The sequence below is a fragment of the Schistocerca piceifrons genome, chromosome 2, assembly GCF_021461385.2.
Source record: "Schistocerca piceifrons isolate TAMUIC-IGC-003096 chromosome 2, iqSchPice1.1, whole genome shotgun sequence".
NCBI classification, from domain to species: Eukaryota; Metazoa; Arthropoda; class Insecta; order Orthoptera; family Acrididae; genus Schistocerca; species Schistocerca piceifrons.
Window position 1 is genome coordinate 909,160,769 of NC_060139.1, and position 27,239 is coordinate 909,188,007.

The 27,239-nt window shown below is 39.0% G+C and overlaps 1 protein-coding gene across 1 annotated transcript in view; it reads right to left on the reverse strand.

The window, feature by feature from the left end:
* LOC124776847 (kinetochore protein NDC80 homolog) overlaps positions 1–27,239 on the reverse strand; it is a 165,908-nt gene that overhangs the window by 74,677 nt on the left and 63,992 nt on the right. Inside the window, exons 8-9 of the mRNA XM_047252015.1 lie at positions 10,902–11,014; positions 3,812–3,944 (exon numbers count right to left, since the gene is read on the reverse strand). Coding sequence (XP_047107971.1) covers positions 3,812–3,944; positions 10,902–11,014 — 246 coding nt within the window. The remainder of the gene's footprint in view (positions 1–3,811; positions 3,945–10,901; positions 11,015–27,239) is intronic.

Consider the following 27,239-nt stretch of genomic DNA (forward strand, 5'->3'; position numbering starts at 1 on the left):
GGACAGTGATGGCGTGGTATACTATGAACTAGTTCCCAGAGGTGTATCCATCACTGCTGACATTTATTGTCAACAACTGAGACACCTTGCAGACACAATCCAAGAACAATGACTAGGAAGAAAACATGAAGTGATGCTACATCACGATGAAGCCTGTCCACATTCTGCCAGACAAAAAACACTATACAGGAATTGGGTTGGAAGTCATTCCACACATATCTCATTCACCTCATCTTGCACCCTCAAATTTTCACCTTTACGGTTCTCTATCAAACAACCTTCAAGGAAGTTCCTTCCCAGTTGAAAATGAACTCCTAACATGTTTCAATGAGATCTTTGCCTCAAAACCACGTGATTTCTACAGTCACAGAATTGAAAATTTACCCCAAGGTTGGCAGATTGTTGTAAATAGTGAAGGGGAATGTATTATTGATGACTAAAGTCTCTGTTATGTGTAATCTGTTGTGTTCATTAAACTTTGAAAAAATGCTGTCAACATTTGCACCAGCCCAATACAAGAGAAACAGGATTGGAGCTAATGTTGACTCTTGTAACACATCAAATTTGAGTACAGTTTTCTTTACAAGCTTACAATTACTAAAATGCTTCCAGTGGTTATTTGTTTAAGAACAACTTTTTGTTGTTCATTATTAAGATATGATTGCCTGAAAACATGCTGATGAGTTGACAGCAATGAGTTTTTGTTTATAAGTTCTAGTAGCCTATAACAGAAGAGCTTCTCAAGGATATTTGAGGAGCCACTGAGCTGATGTACACCATTTCTGACCACCTTTTCATGCAAGAGAGTGACCTTCACAGCCTTTAGAAGACTTGGAAACGTACATGTGGAAAACTAGTAATTAATAATATGCTTTATAAGTTCCACAGTATAATGACCTGTTTAGTTTATAATATAGTCTGGATCATCATCAAAACCACATTTAAGTTTTGTTAATGAGCTCATTACCAACATGAACTCATCGTCTGACCTATTTCAGAAACACAAACCCTCTGGGAGGCGGGTTTGCAGTTTTCAGTGTGGTGCATAGTACGATTTTGAAAGCTGTTAAGAATAAGATCATTTGCTATTTTGCTAAAGTGGTCATTATAAATATTAGCTACTGAGTGGATAACAGATACTAAAGCATTTTTCTACTTTTAGGATAATAGTTTTCACCACTGGCTTTGAGCTAGTTTCAGATTTGATGATGATCTGTGTGGCTCATGTTTTTTTTTTTAATTATATTTGCAGACTTATTCAAATGGTACATGCGGATCACATTCAAGATGTAAATTCGATGTCTTAGAACTTAAGATGGGAGGAATTAGTCTACATCCATTAGCACTTTGGAAAACAACGGTATCAATGCAGAGAATATCTTCTCATGAAATTGGTACTCTGTGCCTCAAAATTTTTGAGATTGGACCTAACTAATAACATGATATACTAATTATGCTATTATGCTCCAGACTGCCTTGAAGAACCAAACATACCTGTTAACTAAAGCAACACTTCTACTGATGGGCTATTACCACACAAATGCAGCCAAATTACAAATCTTTTTTTATTTAGCAATACAGTGCTTCGTAAAGAGAACCCTGTGCATACAGTCAATCTGGATACTGTGCAGACATTTCACGCCACAAACATCCGAAAAAAGATTTGGACATCTCTGACTGGCCACCAGACTTACCAGGTTCTTGTCCAACTCAACAACATATGGAAATTCAATGTTATGGAAGCATCACAACAGGGATGATGGGAGGAAATCATAGGAATGGTCAAATGTACCCAACAGAAGGTTCTGGGATGGTCACAGCTTAAACAGGACTGCCTAATTATAATCAGTACAGATGTCATTATAAATGGAAGTCTGAATTTGGTAGAGAAGATAAAAAAGCTGACAAGGATAACAAAGATTCAGTTTTGATAAACTGTAAGTCAGTGAAATGAAATGGAAAGAAGATAAGGATTCATTATGAATAAGAAGGCAGAGCAGAGTAGGGGAACAGAACGCTATAGGTAGGAAAGGAACCAAAAAGGGATAAACAAGAGAATATGGGCTTGGTAGTAGAAACGAGAGCAAATAAAGACTCCTGGAGTTTTGTAATAAATTTCAAGTAGTAATAGCAAATACACTGTTCAAGAAACACAAGAGAAAGTGGTATAGTTCTAAAAGACACGGCGATATGGGAGGATATCAATTGGATTAAATCATAGTGCGATGAAGACTCTGAAATCAAGTACTGGGTTGTACTAATTAGTGGATGGTGTTAGAGGGACTAAACTATGAGCTCATTGGTCTCTCAATCCTTTGTATGTCAAGTTCCCAGAGAGAAAGGACACAAAAGAAAAATCCTGATGAACCTGACTGTATCCGAGAAACAAGAAAATCAAGAGATAGAAGCTAATAGAAATGAGAGAGGGGTAAATGGGTGCCCCACCCAGAAAGCTGCTGGAGGCTCCCATGCAATGGGAGATGCACACTCTGCTGCTGACCATTGCTGGTTGTCTTCTGGGAATAGAGGCTGTCGAAGCAACACGGACAAGTTGATACAGTTTCAAAACAGAGAACAATGATGATGAAACAGTAAACCAAGAACAGATGTAAAAGAATCATAAGAATTAAAAGGATGATGGGAAGGGCAGGAACAAGGCCAGACCACTGAGCAAGTGCAGCTGTGCCCCCCCCCCCCCCCCCCCCATTTATCCATAAAACAAATTGGTATTTGTAGCTACTTCAGCATAAACCTGAGTGGAAAAAGAAATTACACTGCAATTTTCTGAAAAACTGACATAATGAGAGCACGGCTGTGTGAAAATAGAGGTGAATTCTTAGACAAAATACAAATAGCCACCATATACTAAGTTCATACTTATAACATTATACTATTTATATGTAAACAAGCTGTCACTATGTCCAACTCAGAATCCACTGAAACAATATTTATCAAACAATGGTAAGTCCACAATGGAATAACAGCAGCAGTCTTTTTGTTATGTATTTCTGCTGCCCTATGTCTCCGCTAAATTGTTTTAACAATACTTATGTACTATAAGAATACAAGCTGAAGTGGCAAATGGGCCATTCATTTGCAGACTACAAATTATGGGACACAACAGCTGGGCGAACTTTTTAGTACTGCCAGCACATCTTGGTCTTTGTCTCCCTTCTGTCCTCAGCACGTGGCTCGTGCACATCGTGGTGTCTGTGTGACTTGTCCATTCTTTTTAACTTCCCCAGCCTCTACCTCTCTCGTACCAGCGGACGGTACTAATAATTCCAAAAGCTAGGAAGTTGTGCATACTTAAAAACAATTTCTGGTTTTGGTTGATTCTATTGCTAAAATTACATTATTGCAACTCACTACAGTGTATTAGAGAAAAAGTAAAAAATTAAGCAATGAATGGAATGAACGTCAATGAGGGCGAAATTCCAGTACTGTCGGTAAACATTTCAAAGTGAAAATATTAATTCTAACTTTTGGAACTAATGGTTCCTTCCTCAGAAAGGACAGAGGAATGCATTGGGGCAAGTTGGAAAGGAGTGGCAAGTCACTCAGAGGTAGCCAACTGTTGTGAGGACAAGACAACATACAGTTTTTGTGTTCCTCAAGGGATGTTGAATACACAAATGAACATAACCTATATGAGACCAACATAATGTAATGCTATGTTATGTTGGTAACATTATACTAAAGTGGCAGTTGACAGTATGAAGTTATCTTTTTGTTGCATGATTAACACAGCTAATATGCCCTTTTATTAGTCTCACTACAGCGACCTATAAAAATAATGTATTCTACTTACCGAGCAAATGTAATTTATTTTCTCTCTCTTCAATTTGCCTTTCCCTTTCTTTTTTTACATTTTGCAGTTTGTTTACTTCCAACTGTACCATTTCCTCATCGTTACATAACCCATTCTTCTTGGTTTGTAACATCTAGAATAAAATTTTGTGATGTAAAAGAATTTTGAAAAGGTTGAAACATTCACCACAAAGTGTCTATGAAGTTAACAATGCAACAAAATATGTTACTACTTACAAAGAAACACATTCAAATTTACTTATAAAGAAAGTTCACTAAATCAGAATGCTACAATTCAGCATGACATAATTGCTAAAAAGTAGAATGAAGTATTCTTTAACTCAGAACTTTGTGTAAATAGATCAATATTGAACACAGACATTCTGTGCAAAATAAGATGGTTCATTTCATATAAAACATCCAAAGGATTACAGTATATTTCTAATCTGAGTTTAAAAAAGTGGTCTTACATAAAAAGGGCAGTTCACCTCACTTACTTTTAGCTCTCCATCATTCTGAGAATGTTGCAGTGGTGTACATTTAATGACAAGTCTGGAGATACTTTTCATTGTATCTTACTACTATTATTTTTATTATTAGTACAGCAATTAAGTGCTTACTAGTTACACATGAAGTTTAGTGACAGATGATACTGGCAAACTGAAGCATTGAGTTAGGCTGAAATGCTCAGTTTAAAATTGCATTTTGAGTTCTGGTACAGGAAAACAGCCCTGACTTGTCAGGAACTTTTACCTTTCATAAAGAGATGACAAAATTTCTTTACTGATGCAACTATCTTACGCAGTCATTCGATATATATATTGCATAGTTCATAACCTATTCGAACCACAGCTTTAGTCCTTCCATCTACAAGATGGTGATATGGGTCCTTATATAAGAGAAAATGCTATGCAATTGTCTTTACATGTGCCAGACTGTTGAACACAATTTAAAGTCAATAATAACAATAACCACCACCACCACCACCACCACCACCACCACCACCAAAGAGTCCTCGTAACAACTACAAAAATAATAAAAAGGGTAGCGAAAAAAAATGTGTGTGTGCGCGCGCACACGTGCATGCATGTGCGCGCGCACACGTGTGTGGCCAGGGTACATACAATATTCTATGTATCAGTCGTATAAAGAAAAGAAAAATTACAACAGATATCATAATATTATTATTTTTCAACATTAATTTTTGTCAGTATGCCATATCTCCTGTACTACTTAATCAAAATTAATGATTGAGACATCACTTTCATTGGCCACTAATGATGAAAAATACACAAATAGTTGAAATTTATAAGAACAGTGTAGAGGATGACATCCAATGACAATCTAGTTTTACTATGTGCACAACAGTGGTTGGAGTTTTCTACTTTCTTTAAGCAAGCGTAATGTACTGCGCGAATAAACTGTATTAAATTCAGATTCACCATCATAGTAAATACTGTTTACTTCTAAAATGTATACATTTAACTTTTAATTCGTCATTACCTTACAACATTTGCAACGTTACATTACACACACACACACACACACACACACACACACACACACACACGAGTGTGTGAATTCTTATGGGACTTATCTGCCAAGGTCATCAGTCCCTAAGCTTACACACTACTTAACCTAAATTATTCGAAGGACAAACACACACACACACACACACACACACACACACACACACACACACACACACACACACACACGCCCGAGGGAGGACTCGAACCTCTGCCGGGACCAGCCGCACAGTCCAGGACTGCAGCACCTTAGTCCGCTCAGCTAATCCCGCGCGGCCCTTACATTACACCCTTTCTATGTCAATACCATTAATCTGCATCACCAGCAAAGGTAAAATAAATTTTTGCACGTGGAATATTTATTTCTTATAAATTTTAGGGCTCCATACCTCAGTTGGCACAAATAGAACTCTTATAGGATCACTTTGTTGTCCGTCTGCCTGTCTGTCTTCTCTGGAAATGATAGACATATCACATTGAAATTTATGCCACACATGATGGTCTATGGTCCCTTGGCAGTATAATAAACATTGTAAGCAAAAGGTACGGTCATTTGTGTCACATAGTTTGAAACGTGTCAGCTCATTTGTCTAAACCTGTAAGGTATTTATAGTTGACCTAGAATCATGAAATTTGGCAAGAAGCAAGGTTTCACAGTACAAGTACAGGGAAAAAATCTGAAAATTGTTAATTTGTAATTATATCACACAAAGAAGATGTCTTTGTCGTATGTTATCCAATGTAAAACCTGAAATTAAAACAATCAGTAGTCATTTAAAAAAAGTCATTTCTTGCCTGATGTTTGACTTTTACCATTGTACCCCAGTCATCCTGAATGGGAGAACTGCTGATTATTATAATAATGGTCACCTGCCTCCTGCATGACTTTATGAGGCAATTATATTATCAACATTAAAATAGTCTCAAAAATCTTTGAATGCCTGGGATAGATATCTTACCAGTATCAATGTCTATAATAGATGAAAATGGTTGAGATTCTCTATTTCCTGAATAGATGAACTGTGTGTGTGTGTATATATATATATATATATATATATGAAAGAAAGATGATGAAACTTACCAAACAAAAGCGCTGGCAGGTCGATAGACACACAAACAAACACAAACATACACACAAAATTCTAGCTTTCGCAACCAATGGTTGGCTCGTCAGGAAAGAGGGAAGGAGAAGGAAAGACAAAAGGATATGGGTTTTAAGGGAGAGGGTAAGGAGTCATTCCAATCCCGGGAGCGGAAAGACTTACCTTAGGGGGAAAAAAGGACAGGTATACACTCGCACACACACACATATCCATCCACACATACACAGACACAAGCAGACATTTGTAAAGCCGCACAGTCCAGGACTGCAGCACCTTAGTCCGCTCAGCTAATCCCGCGCGGCCCTTACATTACACCCTTTCTATGTCAATACCATTAATCTGCATCACCAGCAAAGGTAAAATAAATTTTTGCACGTGGAATATTTATTTCTTATAAATTTTAGGGCTCCATACCTCAGTTGGCACAAATAGAACTCTTATAGGATCACTTTGTTGTCCGTCTGCCTGTCTGTCTTCTCTGGAAATGATAGACATATCACATTGAAATTTATGCCACACATGATGGTCTATGGTCCCTTGGCAGTATAATAAACATTGTAAGCAAAAGGTACGGTCATTTGTGTCACATAGTTTGAAACGTGTCAGCTCATTTGTCTAAACCTGTAAGGTATTTATAGTTGACCTAGAATCATGAAATTTGGCAAGAAGCAAGGTTTCACAGTACAAGTACAGGGAAAAAATCTGAAAATTGTTAATTTGTAATTATATCACACAAAGAAGATGTCTTTGTCGTATGTTATCCAATGTAAAACCTGAAATTAAAACAATCAGTAGTCATTTAAAAAAAGTCATTTCTTGCCTGATGTTTGACTTTTACCATTGTACCCCAGTCATCCCTTCAGCATATCCTTTCTTCTCGCTATCCGCCAGGCCTCAATCTCCGCTAATTTCTAATTTCAATTTGCCGCCGCTCATACCCCACCTGTCTTTCAACTTCATCTTTGCCTCTGTACATCCGCCCCGACTGACATCTCTGCCCAAACTCTATATTTTTCCCACGTGGAATGTTTCCCTCTATTATATATATATATATATATCTAAAAAGAAAGATGATGAAACTTACCAAACAAAAGCGCTGGCAGGTCGATAGACACACAAACATACACACAAAATTCTAGCTTTCGCAACCAATGGTTGCCTCGTCAGGAAAGAGGGAAGGAGAAGGAAAGACAAAAGAATATGGGTTTTAAGGGAGAGGGTAAGGAGTCATTCCAATCCCGGGAGCGGAAAGACTTACCTTAGGGGGAAAAAAGGACGGGAAAACAGAAAGAGAAAATAAGACGACAGAAAAGAAGACATATAATTAAGTTTATATGGAATCCTCAGGACACGAGTCCTCCTCATTCCTGGCCAATTTTATTTATTTAAAAAGGGAGCATGTCAAATGTCTGCTAACTTTTTTTCTTTTGTATTTCAGGCTTCCATAACGAAATGAGACAACATGCAGACTGAGAGGGAGACCTCCAACTAGAGTCTGTTCCAAAACAACGGAACGTGTCACACACTACAGAAAATAGAAATATGAGACAAAGTGATGAATGAAGACAATTCAGCAAGATAGCAAGCTAAGTGCAATTGCAGACAAGACCAATTCAATTCAATTCTCAGTGGCAACAATAGTGCAAGACGACTTTTTGCTGCCAACTTCCCTACTTCTCCATCAAAATATCCGTGCCAAAAACATATTGTTCTGTCCCTCTTTCCCCTAAAGACAATGAAGTGTAAACACACTGTGTTGGCAATGTGGATCAAACGTGCGTACATTGCTCTACAAGGTTGTTTGCAATGGAGTTCAGTGACAATTTCATTACTATGTGTTGCCACAAGGGAAAGGTTAACTTAGCACCCATTTTAGTTTGTGAAGGACTTCAAAACCTCATAGAGCAGAACACTGACTACAATAAGAACTACCTAGCAACTATTAGACAATTTAATAATGCTCTGGTATTTGCATCAGTTCAATTTAACTTGGCTCATCTTTCTGGCAGTGGTCCATTCTGTTTTAAAATACATGGGCAGGTGTACTGTAGGGGAGGAAGTTTGCAACCTCCTGTGGGAGTCGGTTATACACATAAGAATAATCTACTTAATGATTTAAAGGCATTTTCTTTCCTTCAAAGATGTCCATTACTCAGGAACACATTTTCAACAACTTGCCAGCAACCATAAAAGTGATGTTACAAAAAGTGCTACTCAGGAGGACTCTGAGGAAATTGCTGGTACCAGACTGCTGCTACATCATCAAATCTCTTCAATCTGATTAATGTATATGACATGAACAGGGACCAGAAAATTTTGCATTTGCAATTAATGCTAATTCTGCATTACCAAATGAATGCTATTTCATAACAAACTGTCTCCAGATGAACTATTTTGTAAGATATAGTTTGTAATATCTTCATTTTCTGCATGCAAATATTTAAAAGTTAGCAATTTTTGGTTACTGATTTTGGGACATCTGGTGAACTGCAATTTGGAAGGATAATGTAAATAATGTGTTTGCAAAATAAAAATGCAATGACATATGTGTGTGCTCAATGCTCTGGAGTCATGTCAAATGCAGGCAGTCTAACAGTTTCCATAAGAAACAACGTACAATGTAATGTAGGGCTCATTTGTGGGACACAGCATTTTGGAACAAAGAAACTCGTACGTCTGTCTGCCAGCTAAAGTTCAAAGGTTGGTGTTTCAACTGTAGTTCTGTCAAATACCAACAGAGGTCAGGCCTGAAACATAGCTCATTTACAACTTGGGTACTATCCAACTGAGTGCTGTTACAGAATGATGCGTGTTGTGTGTAGCTCATTGTTCTTCTTTGTTTTGGAATGGGTGAAGAGATTAATACTGACCCATCATGGAGTTCCAATTATGACCATGAACACCAGAAGGGATTGGTGATCCGTGTTGCCAAAGATCAGTTCTGCTCACCCAGAGAGACAAAACATGGCTGCCCGGAGAGAGGGAGGTGGGTCTTTTTTCTCCACATCCCTACTCTCCTGCCTGGCAGTCTTAATTATAGTTTGTTTAATAGCCATGACTGCCAGTTTATGGTGTCCACACTCTGCCCTACAGTAACCAGAAAACCAAACCTGTCAACATATTTAGACCACACGAGAAGTCTTTTCCCAACATACAAATAGGGTTATTTTCAATTCTACTTCTACATTAAGTGCCTTGTTGGTTCTGTCTGCAGTGCTGTCAAGTATAGGTTGGACACACATGAATTCCAACAGAGGATGACATCAATATTCTATTGATTTTGTAATTATAAACTGGCTTGGAAAAGTAAAATAATGTCAAGAAACACTTTAAATCAGAGAACCATTCTGTTCACTGGTGGAAAAATGCTGCTGTTTCCCTGCAGAAACAGTAATTTATTGGATATTAAATTGAGCCAAAAGTAGTAACAAGAAAAAACAATTTCTGGGAAAACACTGTTTTCAATTGCTCCCCAACCACAAATTTTCTTTAACAGTCAGTTTCAAAGCACTAAGGCTTCATCTTCAGGCATGCAGTGTGGAAAAAATTTTAAATTTGTACCACCACTCATATAAAAATATTTGATGCAAATTTCGTCAATTTTGGATGCTACATTTTCAGGTGGCTAAACATTAGAAAGACATACTCATTTCACATCTAAATAGAATTGGCAGTACATCTCGAATTTAATCACCAGTTTCAGATGCTCAATAGTTGCCTCTAACCATTTGGTAGTCCTTAATTGTACAGATAAAAAATCTACTCACCAATTGGTGACAGAACACACACATAAAAGACTGTTGCGATTGGCAAGCTTTTGGAGCCAGCAGCTCCTGTTGAAGGGGAAGGAAGAAGGGTGAAGGAAAACGAGTAGAGAGGTCTAGGAAAAGGGCTAGGTTTTGGGAAAGTCACCCAGAACCGTAGGTCAGGGGAGACTTACACTAAGTCTCTCCTGACCTACAGTTCTGGGTGCCTTTCCCAAAATCTAGCTCTTTTCCTAGACCTCTCCAGTGAATCTGAGTATATAGTCAGAAATTTTTATCCGCTATCTCTCATGTGGGACAAATGATTATTTAAGATAGATAAAAGGGAAAAAAACCATGATACATCATACTATTTTAAAACAATAGTAATCATGAGCAAAGAAAGTAATCTTAAACTGTTAAAAAAATTAGTGTGATGAATGGACGTGCTGTTCACTGTGGGGGAAAGAGGTGGAAACATTGCAAGTTCCAGTGCTTTCACAGCAAACAATTTTCCTGTGTATTAGAGGCAAGGAGAAACACGAAAGAGCTGATACAATATGCCATATCATGCTAAATAGACAAAAAATTCACTAGTTGCAACTATCATGCTGTAAATAAATACTGTGAGCATGTGTTAAATATGTATATTTTACTTGCATGAAATTGCACAATTTTATAAGGAAAATATCTTATAAAATAGTGTCCAAGAGTACCTGCACTACTTCTTCTAAGTTTGAGCAATTATTCTTGTCCAGCTCCATTTCCAAGATTTTTATCTCTTCTTCCAAAGCATTCAAATCTTCCTCATCAACAGGATGTAGTTTTTCTGCAACAAAAATTTTAAAAGGTCTACATGAACTTTAAAAGATGGGGACAAAGGCAAGAACTACAATTTTCATTTTTATGGCATAATAACAATAATAATATAATCCAATTAACTGAATAAAAATGATCAGTATTTTGATCAGATTTAGAAAATTTAAAAATTAGAGATTTGAACCTATGACCTTCCACATGTCAGGTCTACATGCTAACCACTACGCTATGATATCACACTGCAGAGAGTTGTGTTATGACTCTGGCAACCATGTCGGCTTCCTGCTGTGTCATGCGATGCTTACCTAATGTAAACCAATCTCTGTGACTGTAATAACTGTGTGGTGCTGTATCGGGTCTTGGGCAGAAGTATCCATTAATATCATCTTTTGAGTGTGAGTGAGTGAGTGAGTGTGTGTGTGTGTGTGTGTGTGTGTGTGTGTGTGTGTGTGTGTGTTTTTCTTCATCTACATAAAAGCAAAAAATCTATACACAAAGTAATTTATGATAAAAACATAAAATAATTACAATGTATATAATGTATACTTAGTAACGACTTAATGCCTATTGTGACAATGAAGCATGGCTTCAGAAACAGAAGCAAGTGAAATACTTAAGTTGCTAAAGCAACAACTAGCTGATAGTACAAAATGTTAATGAAAGTATTAATCCAAAATTAGAAGAAACTAGTGTCCACATAACAGCAGATTTAAATGATGAACTGAAAGAAAATAATGACAATGACAAAACATTATTTGCCACTTTAAACACTAAATTCAATACTGAGCACAAATTTTGAAATGTTATCTTCGACCTTACAGAGCTCAGGCGTATCTATTAAAACCTTAACAGACAAACTGGATATTATAAATTCTACAATAGAAGATGTTTTAGATGTTATGTTTAATGCAAAACATGATATCACACAAGAAACTATTATTAGTAATGTAACTGAAGCAACAAAAGTGACTTCACAGCTCAAATAACACAGCAAGGAAGAAAGTTAACAGATAAACTCAAACAATGGAAAATCCAGCACACACACACACACGCACGCACGCACACGCACGCACACACACACACACACACACACACACACACACACACACACACACACACACACAAAGTGCGCACTTGGAAATGCAACTCACACACATGCACATGTCCGTAGTCCCTGGCAGCTGAAGCCAGTCTATGAGCAGCAGCAGCGCATGATGGGAGACGCAACTGGATGGGAGTAAGGAGGAGGCTGGGGCAGGGAGGGAAGGGGATAGCAGGGTAGGGTTGGCGGTCAGTAAGTGCTGCTGGGGAGCATGCGGGGACAAGGTGGAGAGGGGGTAGGGCACCTAGGTGCAGTCAGGAGGTTAGACAGAGAGGGGAGAGGTGGGGTAGTGGAAAGCAAGAGAAGTAAGAAGACTGGGTGCATTGGTGGAATAGAGGCCTGTGTAGTGTTGGAATGGGAACAGGGAAGGGGATAGATGTGTGTGGACAATGACTAACGAAGTTTGAGGCCAGGAGGGTTATGGGAAAGTAGGATATATTGCAGGAGAGTTCCAACCTGTGCAGTTCAGAAAAGCTGGTGTTGGTGAGAAGGATCCATACGGCACAGGCTGTGATGCAGTCGTTGAAATGAAGAACATCATGTTGTACAGCGTGCTCAGCAGCAGGGTGGTGCAGTTGTTTGTTGGCCACAGTTAGCCACGCCCACATAGAATGCAGCACAGTGGTTCCATCTTAGCTTTTAGATCACAAGACTGGTTTGACAGGTAACCCTGCCTCTGATGGGATAGGTGATGTTTGTGACCTGACTGGAGTAGGAGATGGTGAGAGGATGTATGGGCAGGTCTTGCATCTAATCTATTCTAGGGATATGAGATATGAGGTAAGGTGTTGGGAGCAGTGGTTGTGTAGGGATGGGCGAAGATATTGTGGAGGTTCGGTGGGTGACAGAATACAACTGAGTGAAAAGGGGGGGGGGGGGGGGAAGGGGCAGGGTAGTGGGTAGAACATTTCTCATTCCACGGCACGATGAGAGGTACATGAAACCCTGGTGCAAAATATAATTCAGTTGCTCCAGTCCTGGGTGGTACTCAGTTACAAGTGAATGACAGGACTTTGGGAGGTGGTGCATGACTGGTAAGATAAGGCGCGGGAGATTTGTTTTTGTACAAGGTTCAGAGGATAATTACAGTCTATAAAGGCCTCAGCGAGACCCTCGGTGTATTTTGAGAGGTACCACCCATTGCTGGCAATTGGTAGGTTTGATATGGACAGAGGTACTGATGTAGCCATCTTTTATGTAGTTGTCAACATCTAGGAAGATGGTTTATTGGGTTGAGTAGGACAGGTGAAGGGAATGGGGGAGAAAGTGTTGAGGTTCTGGAGGAATGTGGATAGGGTGTCCTCACCTTTGATCCAGATCACGAAGATGTCACCAATGAATCCGACCCTGTGAGGGTTTTAGGATTCTGGCTGTTTAGGAAGGATTCCTCTAGATGGCCCATGAATAAGTTTGCATATGACGATGTCATGTGAGTGCTCACAGCAGTACCCTGGATTTGTTTGTAGATAATTCCTTCAAAAGAGAAGTAATTGCGGGTGAGGATATAGTTGGTCATGGCAACTAGGAAGGAGGTTGTTAATGTGGAATCTGTCAGGCGTTGGGAAAGGTAGTATTCAATAGCGATAAGGCCATGGGGATTAGGAATGTTTGAGTAAAGGGAGGTGGCGTCAATAGTGATGAGCAGGGCACTGTGTAGTACAGGGATAGGAACTGTGGAGAGTCGGTGGAGGAAGTGGTTGGTATCTTTTAGAAAGAAAGGTAGGTTGCAGGTAATAGGCTGAAGGTGTTGTCTACTAGAGATGAGATTCTCTCAGTAGGGGTACAGAACCGGCCACAATGGGCATCCTGGGTGGCTTCAGCCTATTAACCGCAACCTACTCTCCTATATAAAAGATACCAACCATTTCCTCCATTGACTCTCCACATTTCCTGTTACCTTACCACATGGTGCCCTGCTCGTCACAATTGATGCCAGTTTACCCAGAACCATGGATCAGGGGAGACTTACCGTATGGGATGGGAAGGAAAGCTTTCCTTCTCATCCTGTACGGTAAGTCTCCCCTGACCCGTCGTTCAGGGTGACTTTCCCAAAATTTAACCCTTTTTCTAGACCTCTCAAGACCTTTTCCTTCACCCTTCTTTCTTCCCCTTCAATCCTTCTGCCTGAAGGAGGAGCTACTGGCTCCAAAAGCTTGCCAGCCACAACTGTCTTTTGGGTGTGTGTTCTGCTGCCACTTGGTGAGTAGACTTTTTTATCTTCTTCTTCATCTTGGACAGTTTCCAGCCTCTGGCCGGGTCTATATGGAACACAGGCCTCTCCATCGTCTTCTGTCTTACCACCATCTCTCCGTCTTCAGCTTGGTCCAGTCTTCCCCTTTCTTCTGGACACATTCCTCTATTCCTTTCAGCCACCTGTCTCTCAGTCTTCCTCTTGGTCTCTTTCCTTCCAGTTTCACCTCATGTATCCCCCTGGGTATCCTCTTCTCCTCCATTCTCTTAACATTCCATACCACCTCAGCCTTGATTTCTCTATCTCCTTCTGTAATGGTTCCACCTTCATTAACTCTCTGATCCTCTCATTTCTTAACCTGTCTATCTTTGTCACTTCAATACTGTTTCTCAAGAATTTCATCTCACTAGCTTGTACTTTGCTTTTCTCTCTTACTTTCATAATCCAGGTTTCTGATGCCGATGTCAGCATCGGGACATAGTATGACCGGTATATAACCTTTTTACTGATTTGGGGTACATCCATGCTCCATATCAGGCTTCTGATACTCTTCTGAAATGCTTCTGCTTTTCTCCCCTGCTCGTTTATTTCTCTGTCTTCCTAGGTACTTGAAACTCTCCTCTCTCATCAATTGTTCCCCACCATTTGTTATTCCAGTTGTTCCTCTCTCCTCCTTTCTTGTTGTGATAATCATCTCACTTTTTCTTACACTAAATTTCATCCCATATTCTTGTACTATTCATTCCCATACGCCCAACTGCTCTTGTACTTCCTCCTCTTTATTCTCCTAAGTCATCAGATCATCTGCAAACACCATAGCTTTCATCTTCCTTTCACCAGTTACTTGTGCTACTGTACTCATTATATCATCCATCACTACAATGAAGAGTAATAGTGAAAGTGCACTTCCATGCCTCAAGCCATTCTTCTGTTCTCTGCAAGCTGATCTCTCTCCTCCCAATTTCACAGAGCTCACACTTCCATGGTACATTTCCCTTATCCTTCCAAATAATCTGTTTTGCTACTCCTCTATTCTCCAGGGCTTTCCACACTTTGCTTCTATGTACACTATCATACGTTTTTTCAATGTCCAGGAAGGTCATTTATCTATCCAATTAAATAATTTTATCAATAATTGATGGTTTTCCTTGTTGGATTACAGTTAATAGCATTCATAAACAATGAATATGGGCGTTTTGGAGTTCTTAAGCGTATAGCACATATGAAGAAATTTTATTAATTTAAAGATTTGAGTAAAAAAGTCACAGAAGATACAAGCTTGCCAGACCTGTCAGAAAGTAAGAGAGGATAATAAGGGTATAGGTTATACTATGTATCCTCTTATACCGAAAGGATTGCATGATTTAACAGCATCAGATTTTTGCAGGCTTTTGTCAACCAGTAGAAGAGGAGTAGAGGAAGTGTTGATTGTTGTTCCAAATATGTAACTTTATATCCAATCAAACACGCCAACACCAATATAGCAATTCACTTTATACATAATTATTTTACTGATGTAGGGAAACCTAAGAGACTTAACCAGTAATGGCCCGCAATTTGTGAGCCATAACATTAAAGAATTCCTAGAATAGGAAGAAATATGCCATATAAACACATCTAAATATTACATTTGTGAATGTCTCATAAAAGAAATTGGTTGGTTATGCAGGCCATACTGTTCAAACAGATATACAACCTGGGCACAGAAAATACCAGAGTTTGAAGTAATACTTAATGAACTTCCACATTTATCGGCTGTTTTATCTCCCGTCAAAACACTGTAAGGTAAATTCATAGACGAGCCACTGTTGAAATTCTTTAAATGGCCATACAATGATGATAATGTACATGGAGACAACTTAGAATATGTTGTAAAAGAAAATTTACAATGAGCAGCAGATAAACGGCTGTGTAAATATAATGAAAAAGCTACGACACCTACCTTTGATATGATAGCAGGTCAGCAACTGGAAGTAGTTAATTCCATAAATTATCTGGGAGTAGCCATTAGGAGTGATTTAAAATGGAATGACCATATAAAATTAATCGTCAGTAAAGCATATGCCAGACAGATTCATTGGAAGAATCCTAAACAAATGCAGTCCGAAAACAAAGGAAGTAGGTTGCAGTACACTTGTTTGCCCACTGCTTGAATACCGCTCACTGGTGTGGGATCCATACCAGATAGGGTTGATGGAAGAGAGAGAGAAGATCCAGCGGAGAGCAGCACACTTCGTCACAGGATCATTTAGTAATCGGAAAAGCGTTACGGAGATGATAGATAAATTCCAGTGGAAGACTCTGCAACAGAGATGCTCAGTAGCTCGGTACGGGCTTTTGTTGAAGTTCCAAGAACACCTTCACCAAGGAGTCAAGCAGTATATTGCTCCCTCCTATATATATCTCGCGAAGAGACCATGAGGATAAAATCAGAGAGATTAGAGCCCACACAGAAGCATACCGACAATCTTTGTTTCCATGAACAATACGAGACTGGAATAGAAGGGAGAACCAATAGAGGTACTCAAGGTACCCTCCACCACACACCGCCAAGGTGGCTTGTGGAGTATGGATGTAGATGTAGAAAGACTTGATGCTAATTAAGGAAGTGCACCATAGCTCAAATTTGAAGATAGAAACAAATAAATTATTCCCTCGATATAGCGGTCATTACAAAGTTTTAAATGTACCACATCCTAAAGCAATTTTCTTGGTTGATCCAGAAACCGGTCAAGGAAAGGGATTATATAATACTGTTATGTTAAAGCAGTATAAGACACCATTAAATTAAACTTGAGGAAGAAACACACTAACAACAAAGATCTTGCTTGATTATGAAATTCAAGTTGCCGCCGCTCACACCTCACCTGTCACTCACCAACATCTTTGCCTCTGTACTTCTGCCTCGGCTGACATCTCTGCCCAAACTCTTTGCCTTTACACATGTCTGCTTGTGTCTGTATATGTGCAGATGGATATGTGTGTGTGTGCGCGCGCAAGTGTATACCTGTCTTTTTATCCCCCTAAGGTAAGTCTTTCCACTCCAGGGATTGGAATGACTCCTTACCCTCTCCCTTAACTCCCTTAAAACCCACATCCTTTCATCTCTCCCTCTCCTTCCCTCTTTCCTGATGAAGCAAACGTGGGTTGCGAAAGCTTGAATTTTGTGTGTGTGTTTGTGTTTGTTAGTGTCTGTATCAACTGGGACAATTGATCACACTGAAGTAGGGGATATCATACATAAATAAAAAAGATAATTAAGGAGATTTATATATCCCCAGATGTAACTTGAAATTTTGAGATGTACTCTATTGTTGATGAAACACAAAACATAACTAGCTGATGTTCTTGTTCTTAACTATTAAGAATCTTTGTTTGTTATATGCTAATAGAAGGAAACTTGAGGCTTGCCCTAAAGGAATAAATCTGTAAAGTTCCTTTCTTTATCCACAAGGGTAACAATCACACAATGTGTACTGGTAGTATCAATAATTCAAGTGAAGCTATACATTATTGTATTTAAGCAACACTTACTAATAGTGTAACAAAATAATACAACAATTATGTATAATTGTGTACTAAGTAACAACCTGGGAAATGAGAAGAAAATATACTAATATATGTAGTAATGAAATAAGGAATAAAATGAACAGCAAAAGGAAATTTAATAAGAAGGCAATTATGTGCCATGAAATATGTTTAACTTGTATACTATAAAAGAAAATGATAAAGCGACATCTTTAGCTAGAGTGCAGAGCTACGTAGTGTAACAGGATGTTGGGGGTCAAGTCCTGTTTCGCAGTATGAAGGAATGCCGTGTCAGCAAAACACATTCACAATGTTTAAGTAAAGTGGGGGGGTTTCAAATATTGACAGACATACTGTGCATACCATCTCTCTTCCTACAGAGAGGGTGTGTGAGGAAAGATGTAGCCCCAGCGCGTGGAAGCCAGGAGAATGCTGAATACTTGCTGGGTGTCTGGTATGCAAGTCCATGGACCCAGAAGACGTGCACAGAATAAATGGGATTATGGAATCTCTCAGGAGGAAAACAAATGATGATTGTTGACGGTAAAATAAGAAAGCTTTCGTATTACTGTTAGATAGGTGGCATTCTTATTTGAGTTCTCATAGAACAAGAATGTATTGGCATCATGTTAATGGACTGAACTGTAAATTCAGGTATGCAATGCACATCTGGAAACAGATGGTTGAGAGTAAAAATATGTGTACAGTTGGCATTTGATAATTTGGTATAAGCCCTGCAGCAGAGAAGATGCTTCGGAGAAGTCTGCATGGGCGTGGCACAATATAACTGGTCCTAAAATTCTACACAGCGACCAGAATTACATACAAACCAGCAAAATCCTCTCCTGCGCCAACCTCTTCATCTTAGAGTAGCACTTGCAACCTATGTCTTCAATTATTTGCTGGATGTATTCCAGTCTCTGTCTTCCTCTACAGCTCCCTCTCGTACCATGGAAGTCATTTCCTAATGTCTTAATAGATGCCCTTTCATCCTGTTCCTCCTCCTTATTCGTGTTTTCCACATACTCCTTTCCTCTCTGATTCTGCGCAGAACCTCCTCATTCCTTACCTTATCAGTCCACCTAATTTTCAACATTCGTTTGTAGCACCACATCTCAAATGCTTCAATTCTCTTCTGTTCCAGGTTCCCCACAGTCCATGTTTCACTACCATAGAATGCTGTGCTCCAAATGTAGATTCTCAGAAATTTCTTCCTCAAATTAAGGCACATGTTTAATACTAATAGACTTCTCTTGGCCAGGAATTCCCTTTTTGCCAGTACTAGCCTGCTTTTGATGTTCCCCTTGCTTCATCTGTCATTGGTTATTTCACTGCCTAGGTAGCAGAATTCCTCAACTTCAACTACTTCGTGGCCACCAATCCTTATGTTAAGTTTCTCATTGTTCTCATTTCTGTTATTTCTCATTACTTTCATCTTTCTTCAATTTACTCTCAACCCACATTCAGTAGCCATTAGACTGTTCATTCCATTCAGTAAATCTTTTAATTCTTCTTAACTTTCACTCAAGATAGCGATGTCATCAGTGATTGTACCATTGATATCCCTTCACCTTGAATTTTAATCTCACTACCTTTCTGCCCCCATGAACCATGAACCTTGCCATTGGTGGGGAGGCTTGCGTGCCTCAGCGATACAGATGGACGTACCGTAGGTGCAACCACAACGGAGGGGTATCTGTTGAGAGGCTAGACAAATGTGTAGATCCTGAATAGGGGCAGCAGCCTTTTCAGTAGTTGCAGGGGCAACATTCTGGATGATTGACTGATCTGGCCTTTCAACAATAACCAAAACTGCCTTGCTGTGCTGGTACTGCGAATGGCCGAAAGCAAGGGGACACTACAGCCGTAATTTTTCCCGAGGGCATGCAGCTTTACTGTATGGTTAAATGATGGTGGCGTCCTCTTGGGTAAAATATTCCGGAGGTAAAATAGTTCCCCATTCGGATCTCCGGGCCAGAACTACTCAAGAGGACGTCGTTATCAGGAGAAAGAAAACTGGCGTTCTACGGATCGGAGTGTGGAATGTCAGATCCCTTAACCGGGCAGGTAGGTTAGAAAATTTAAAAAGGGAAATTGATATGTTAAAGTTAGATATGGTGGGAATTAGTGAAGTTCGTTGGCAGAAGGAACAAGACTTTTGGTCAGGTGAATACAGGGTTATAAATGCAAAATCAAATAGGGGTAATGCAGGAGTAGATTTAATAATGAATAAAAAAATAGAAGTATGGGTAAGCTACTACCAACAGCATAGTGAACGCATTATTGTGAGCAAGATAGACACGAAGCCCATGCCTGCTACAGTAGTACAAGTTTATATGCCAACTAACTCTGCAGATGATGAGAAATCGATGAAATGTTGGATGACGAGATAAAAGAAATTATTCATGTAGTGAAGGGAGACGAAAATTTAAGTCACGGGTGACGAATTTGAGAGTAGGAAAAGGGAGAGAAGGAAACATAGTGGGTGAATATGGATTGTTGGAGAGAAATGAAAGAGGAAACCGTCTGGTAGAATTTTGCATAGGGCATAACTTAATCATAACTAACACTTGGTTCAAGAATCATAAAAGAAGGTTGTATACATGGAAGAATCCTGGAGATACTAGAAGGTATCAGATAGATTATATAATGGTAAGACAGAGATTTAGGAACCAGATTTTAAATTGTAAGACATTTCCAGGGGTAGATGTGGACTCTGACCACAATCTATTGGTTATGAACTGTAGATTAAAACTGAAGAAACTGCAAAAAGGTGGGAATTTAAGGAGATGGGACCTGGATAAACTGACTAAACTTGAGGTTGTACAGAGTTTCATGGCGAGCATAAGGCAGCAATTGACAGGAATGGGGGAAAGAAATACAGTAGAAGAGGAATGGGTAGCTCTGAGGATGAAGTAGTAAAGGCAGCAGAGGATCAAGTTGGTAAAAAGACGAGGGCTAGTAGAAATCTTTGGGTAACAGAAGAAATATTGAATTTAATTGATGAAAGGAGAAAATATAAAAAGCAGTAAATGAAGCAGGCAAAAAGGAATACAAACGTCTCAAAAATGAGATCGACAGGAAGTGCAAAATGGCTAAGCAGGGATGGCTTGAGGACAAATGAAAGGATGTAGAGGCTTATCTCACTATGGGTAAGATAGATACTGCCTACAGGAAAATTAAAGAGACCTTTGGAGAAAAGAGAGCCACTTGTATGAATATCAAAAGCGTTGATGGAAACCCAGTTCTAAACAAAGAAGGGAAAGCAGAAAGGTGGAAGGAGTGTATAGAGCGTCTATACAAGGGCGATGTACTTGAGGACAATATTATGGAAATGGAAGAGGATGTAGATGAAGATGAAATGGGAGATATGATACTGTGTGAAGAGTTTGACAGAGCACTGAAAGACCTGAGTCCAAACAAGGCCCCAGGAGTAGACAATATTCCATTGGAACTACTGACAGCCTTGGGAGAGCCAGTCCTGACAAAACTCTGCCATCTGGAGAGCAAGATGTATGAGACAGGTGAAATACCCTCAGACTTCAAGAAGAATACAATACTTCCAATCCCAAAGAAAGCAGGTGTTGACAGATGTGAAAATTACCGAACTATCAGTTTAATAAGTCACAGCTGCAAACTACTAACACGAATTCTTTACAGACGAATGGCAAAACTGGTAGAAACCGACCCCGGCGAAGATCAGTTTGGATTCCGCAGAAATATTGGAACACGTGAGGCAATACTGACCCTATGACTTATCTTAGAAAATAGATTAAGGGAAGGCAAACCTACATTTCTAGCACTTGTAGACTTAGAGAAAGCTTTTGTCAATGTTGACTGGAATAATCTCTTTCAAATTCTAAAGGTGGCAGGGGTAAAATACAGGGAGCGAAAGGCAATTTACAATTTGTACAGAAACCAGATGGCAGTTATAAAGAGTCGATGGGCATGAAAGGGAAGCAGCGATTGGGAAGGGAGTGAGACAGGGTTGTAGCCTCTCCCCGATGTTATTAAATTTGTATATTGAGCAAGCAGTAAAGGAAACAAAAGAAAAAATACGGAGTAGGTATTAAAGTCCATGGAGAAGAAATAAAAACGTTGAGGTCGCCAATGACATTGTAATTCTGTCAGAGACAGCAAAGGACTTGGAAGAGCAGTTGAACGGAATGGACAGTGTCTTGAAAGGAGGGTGTAAGATGAACATCAACAAAAGCAAAATGAGGATAATGGAATGTAGTCGAATTAAGTCGGGTGATGCTGAGGGAATTAGATTAGGAAATGAGACACTTAAAGTAGTAAAGGAGTTTTGCTATTTGGGGAGCAAAATAACTCTGATGATGGTCGAAGTAGAGAGGATATAAAATGTAGACTGGCAATGGCAAGGAAAGTGGTTCTGAAGAAGAGAAATTTGTTAACATCAAGCATAGATTTAAGTGTCAGGAAGTCGTTTCTGAAAGTATTTGTATGGAGTGTAGCCATGTTTGGAAGTGAAACATGGACGATAAATGGTTTGGACAAGAAGAGAATAGAAGCTTTCGAAATGTGGTGCTACAGAAGAATGCTGAAGATTAGATGGGTAGATCACATAACTAATGAGGAGGTACTGTATAGAATTGGGGAGAAGAGGAGTTTGTGGCACAACTTGACTAGAAGAAGGGACCAGTTGGTAGGACATGTTCTGAGGCATCAAGGGATCACAAATTTAGCATTGGAGGGCAGCTTGGAGGGTAAAAATCATAGAGGGAGACCAAGAGATGAATACACTAAGCAGATTCAGAAGGATGTAGGTTGCAATAAGTACTGGGAGATGAAGAAGCTTGCACAGGATAGAGTAACATGGAGAGCTGCATCAAACCAGTCTCAGGACTGAAGACAACAACAACAACAACAACAACAACAACAACAACAACCGAACCTTTCTCTTATTTCCATCATTGCTTCTTCAATATACAGATTGAACATTAAGGGGGAACGACTACATTCCTGTCTTATGCCCTTTTTAATTTAAACACTTTGTTCTTGGTCGTCTACTCTTATTAGTTCCTCTTGGCTCTTGTACATTATTCATCTCTCTCTGTAGCTTACCCGTATTTTTCTCAGAATTCTGAACCTCTTGCATCATTTTACATTGTCGAACATTTTTTCCAGGTTGACAAATCTTGATTTTTCTTTAGTCTTGCTTCCATTATCAACTGCAATGCCAGAAGTACCTCTCTGACTTCACTTTTCCTAAAGCCAAACTGATTCTCATCTAACACATGCTCAGTTTTCTCTTCCATTCTTCTGTATATTATTCTTTTCAGCAATTTGGATGCTTCAGCTGCTAAGCTGATTGTGCAATAATTCTCGTGCTTGTCAGCTCTTGCACTTTTCATAATTGTGTGGGTGATACTTTTCCGAAAGTCAGATGGTATGTTACCAGACATATACATTCTACACACCAACGTGAATAGTCGTTTTGTTGCCATGTCCCCCAATGATTTTAGAAACTGGTGAAATGTTATCTATCCCTTCTGCCTTTGAGTCCTCCAAAGCTCTTTGAAATTCTGATTCTAATACTGTGTCCCCCATCTCTTCTAAATCGACTCTTGTTTCTTCTTCTACCACATCTGACAAATCTTCCCCTCATAGAGGCCTTCAATGTACTCTTTCCATCAACCCACTCTCCTCTGCATTTAACAGTGGAATTCCAATTGCACTCTTAATGTTACCATCCTTGCTTTTAATTTCACAGAGAGTTGTTTTGACTTTCCTATATGCTGAATCAGTCCTTCCGGTAATCATTTCTTTTTCAATATCTTCACATTTTTCATGCAGCCATTTTATCTTAGCTTCCCTGCCCTTTCTATTTATTTCATTCCTCAGTGACTTGTACTTCTGTATTCCCAAATTTCCCTGCACATTTTTGTACTTCCTTCTTTCATCAATCAACTGAAGTATTTCTTCTGTTACTTGGTGATACCAAACTAAATTGAACCAACTAACACGAACAAAACCCTAATAGTTTTTTTTTTTTTTCATTGTGAGCGATTGCTGGTAAAATGACGTCAACGAAATTGAATTTGGCAAGCTTGGTGGTAGTGGATTCTAGTGTAGGGAGGCATTGTGTTTTATGATCAGTAAGGAGTTTCTTACCTTTTGTTCACTTTGTCAAGTTATACCAATGGTTGTTTACAACCAATATAGACGATGATGTGCTGGGAATTACCTTTGTTATATGACCATGTGCAGCCACAACCCAGCTTTTTGCCTAGCAATGAGCACAGAAAATACCTTTGCAGACATATGTGACGTCTTGCTATAAATCTCATTAAATTTATTGCTGGCCAGATTGAGAAAGAGAGAGAGAAGCTGATGGAGCATTAAGTTGATAGTGTAAAAATTACATGAGGAGGAACATGATGCTTGCACAGAGTGAGTTTCAAGCATCTTTCCTAAAGATGAAGAAGCTGAGTGCACACAATAAATATCTCATTGACAATATAACGTATTTACCCATTTTACATTTACAGATGAAGTTTTGGCTACTGAAGTCATGTGCACATTTATTTTGAAGAATTCACAAGGGTTGGTCAAGTAAACGATACTCGCTCTCAACCTGCTTGAGATTTCCCAATAAGCTGAAGTGCTCAATTCAGTATCAATCTGGCTCAATCAATCACGTGACATTTGATTTGCGCGGCACTAATGCATGGGATACATAAGAAACTATGAACTAGATGCCACTACTGTCTATTGTTAGGTTTAAAATCTGACCAATTCTCTGAAATACAACAAGACACAGCCTTAAATTCTGTCATCTTACAAACTCTTGTTGCATCTCAACAGGTTTGCAATAAAAGTTCTCACACATGTATGGATACTGTATACAAATATTTATGCTGCTTTTTAATTAAAGGTAATACGGAAAGGCGAAAATTTATTTCTTCAAAAAACATTATGTGATTCTGAGTACACGTCAACAAATCATTTAGTTATCAGAGACTGTAATGATATACAAGTAGTTTACAAATCAGAAATTTGACCGTTGTTCATGTACTAGACAACCGGATAAAAATGTTACCACCTTTTAATCAGCTTTAGAACAAGGTGACATTCAGATGAAGCAAAAAAGAAAATTAATCCAGAATTAAATGTCTAAAAATCGAAATAGATAATATTAAGCTGACTGTAATTGTTATTGTGAGAACAAATTACAGCAGCAAGACTCGCCTTGCAGGGAGTGCCGACAGATTATCGCTAGATTGGAGGACAAGTGAAAGTTTGAGAATTGGACTGAATTGTGATTGGGATCTTTTATTTATGTATTAGTCAATCTTGTTACATATGACCTGTACCCTAGCAGTTTGTTCCACAGTTGCTCAAGTACAGCACTACAAAAGGATTGAAGAGGGAACAGTGACACCAGCTTGGCTGCAAACTAGGATAAGGATAGGGTATGGGGAGAGGAGGGTGGTCGGTGGGCAGCAAATTTGGCTGTTCTGCCAACCAAGGGACTCTACATCACGCACTTGGGATGTTTGTGAACATTTACCACATTTAAACTACAGTTTGCCTGAAGTCATTTGAATTGATTATAAAATCAGACAAAGACACAATAGCATACATTTCTGCAGGAGACAGTAAAAGTACAGATAGGGGTCAGTGGCCCATTTACGTGTTTCCTGCAACAATATTGTTGATGCTCACTGTGAGATATGACGGGAAAGAAAGGTAGTGTGTCACCTGCTGGTGGTCGTGCGCAGTCAATGAGAGAGCAATGGGCAGATGATATGTTTGGAAGCAAGAAACATTGTAACATTCTCATGTCAGTATAGAAGGGAAATCCGATACATATTCAGCTAAAAAAAAAACTGTGTTCTCAGGCCCCACCACAACAAAAAATTCGCAACGTATTCGGAAGGAACAACCAAATATTTGTGACAACAAGGATGTAAATTTCGCAGCTGTGTTATTAGGATGGTGATGACGATTAAAAATATTGATACCTCTCACGAGACACTTAATAAACAAAAAAGGTAGTGACAAGAAAAATTAATGTAAACCATTTCTTTTTGTTTATTTTATTTCTCCTTGTTGTATCAAAATGCAGGCAATCAATAACTTGCCTAAGTTTAGAATAGGTATAACACTAAAGTTTTAGGTAGGTACTTTATGTCAATAACACAGTTTGTAATTTTGATTTGTCAGAATATGCTAAAAATAAATTTTCCTCGAGGAGCCGCTTAAAAAATGGTGGTTGTCTTATATTAAGAGCTGTCTTATTTTACTTGGTAAATATGGTACACAAATGTGCTGTTAGGCAACAATTTCTGCAGCAATATGAACAATAATAAAGAAGTAACTTAGCAAAATCTTCACAACTTTTGTCCTACAGAAATGCACCTTCAAGTCTAGCGAGAAAATTCTGGAGGAAATTGTTCTGTCTACAGTACTTGGTTTTAAAAGGTGGCAGAAAACACGAGCCAAATTGTGTCGAAGAGACAGTTTTAAGGAAGGTATCTTACATTTTTATAACCAAAAGAAGCATTAGAATTAAAGTTGTCAAACAAAACTTGCATTCATAAACAATACAATGTGAACAAACACTGTCAGGGGGAGAGGCAGAGGCAGAGGGAGTACTGTAAAACAAAAATTGCTGGTCTATGCAGAGCACTGGTGTACAGACTTGTAGTGTGTGACACTGTTCCATTCTTAAGTAAGAATGCCAGAGTGTACCCCGTTACTACATCCTCTGGGCATTTACAATGGTACTGCTACACTGGACAGGTGTTCAGTCTGCTTTGCTGGCTAATACAAGGTTAAGGAACTGGAAGTACAAGTGCAACTTTTTGGGGCTCTCATTTGTCTTAACTACCTCTTCATTGACTGTAATGACAATCTATATAGAGATAAAATTTTTTGCAGATGGAACTATACATTTCATGTACTGATCAGTAAGTTCTGCAAATATGAATGCCATCAAGCATGTCTGGAATGAATTGTGCAGACAAGCTGGAGCCAGTCACCCACAAGCAGTGACTTTTCCAGACCTCTACACAGTTCTTTCTCAGGAATGTGAACGATCTTCTATCTAATGGAGAGTATATTACACTGATTGGGGGGAAAAAAAACTGGAAGATTACAGGTAAATGAAAGTGTGAGATAAACACTGCAAATGTGAAATGCTGGTACATTGAGCAATGTAATCGCCAGAATGTTGAATGCAAGGAAGCAAACAAGCATGCATTACATTGTACAGGTGCCGGATGTCAGTTTGCAGGATGGAGTTCCATGTCTGTCAATAAAGCAACAGGTAATGCTGTTTGTGGAAGGTGCTGAAGTTGTCGCCTCTGACGATATTCCATATGTGCACGACTGGAAACAGACCTGGTGATCGTGCGGGCCGAGGCAACGTGTTGACACAATGTAGAA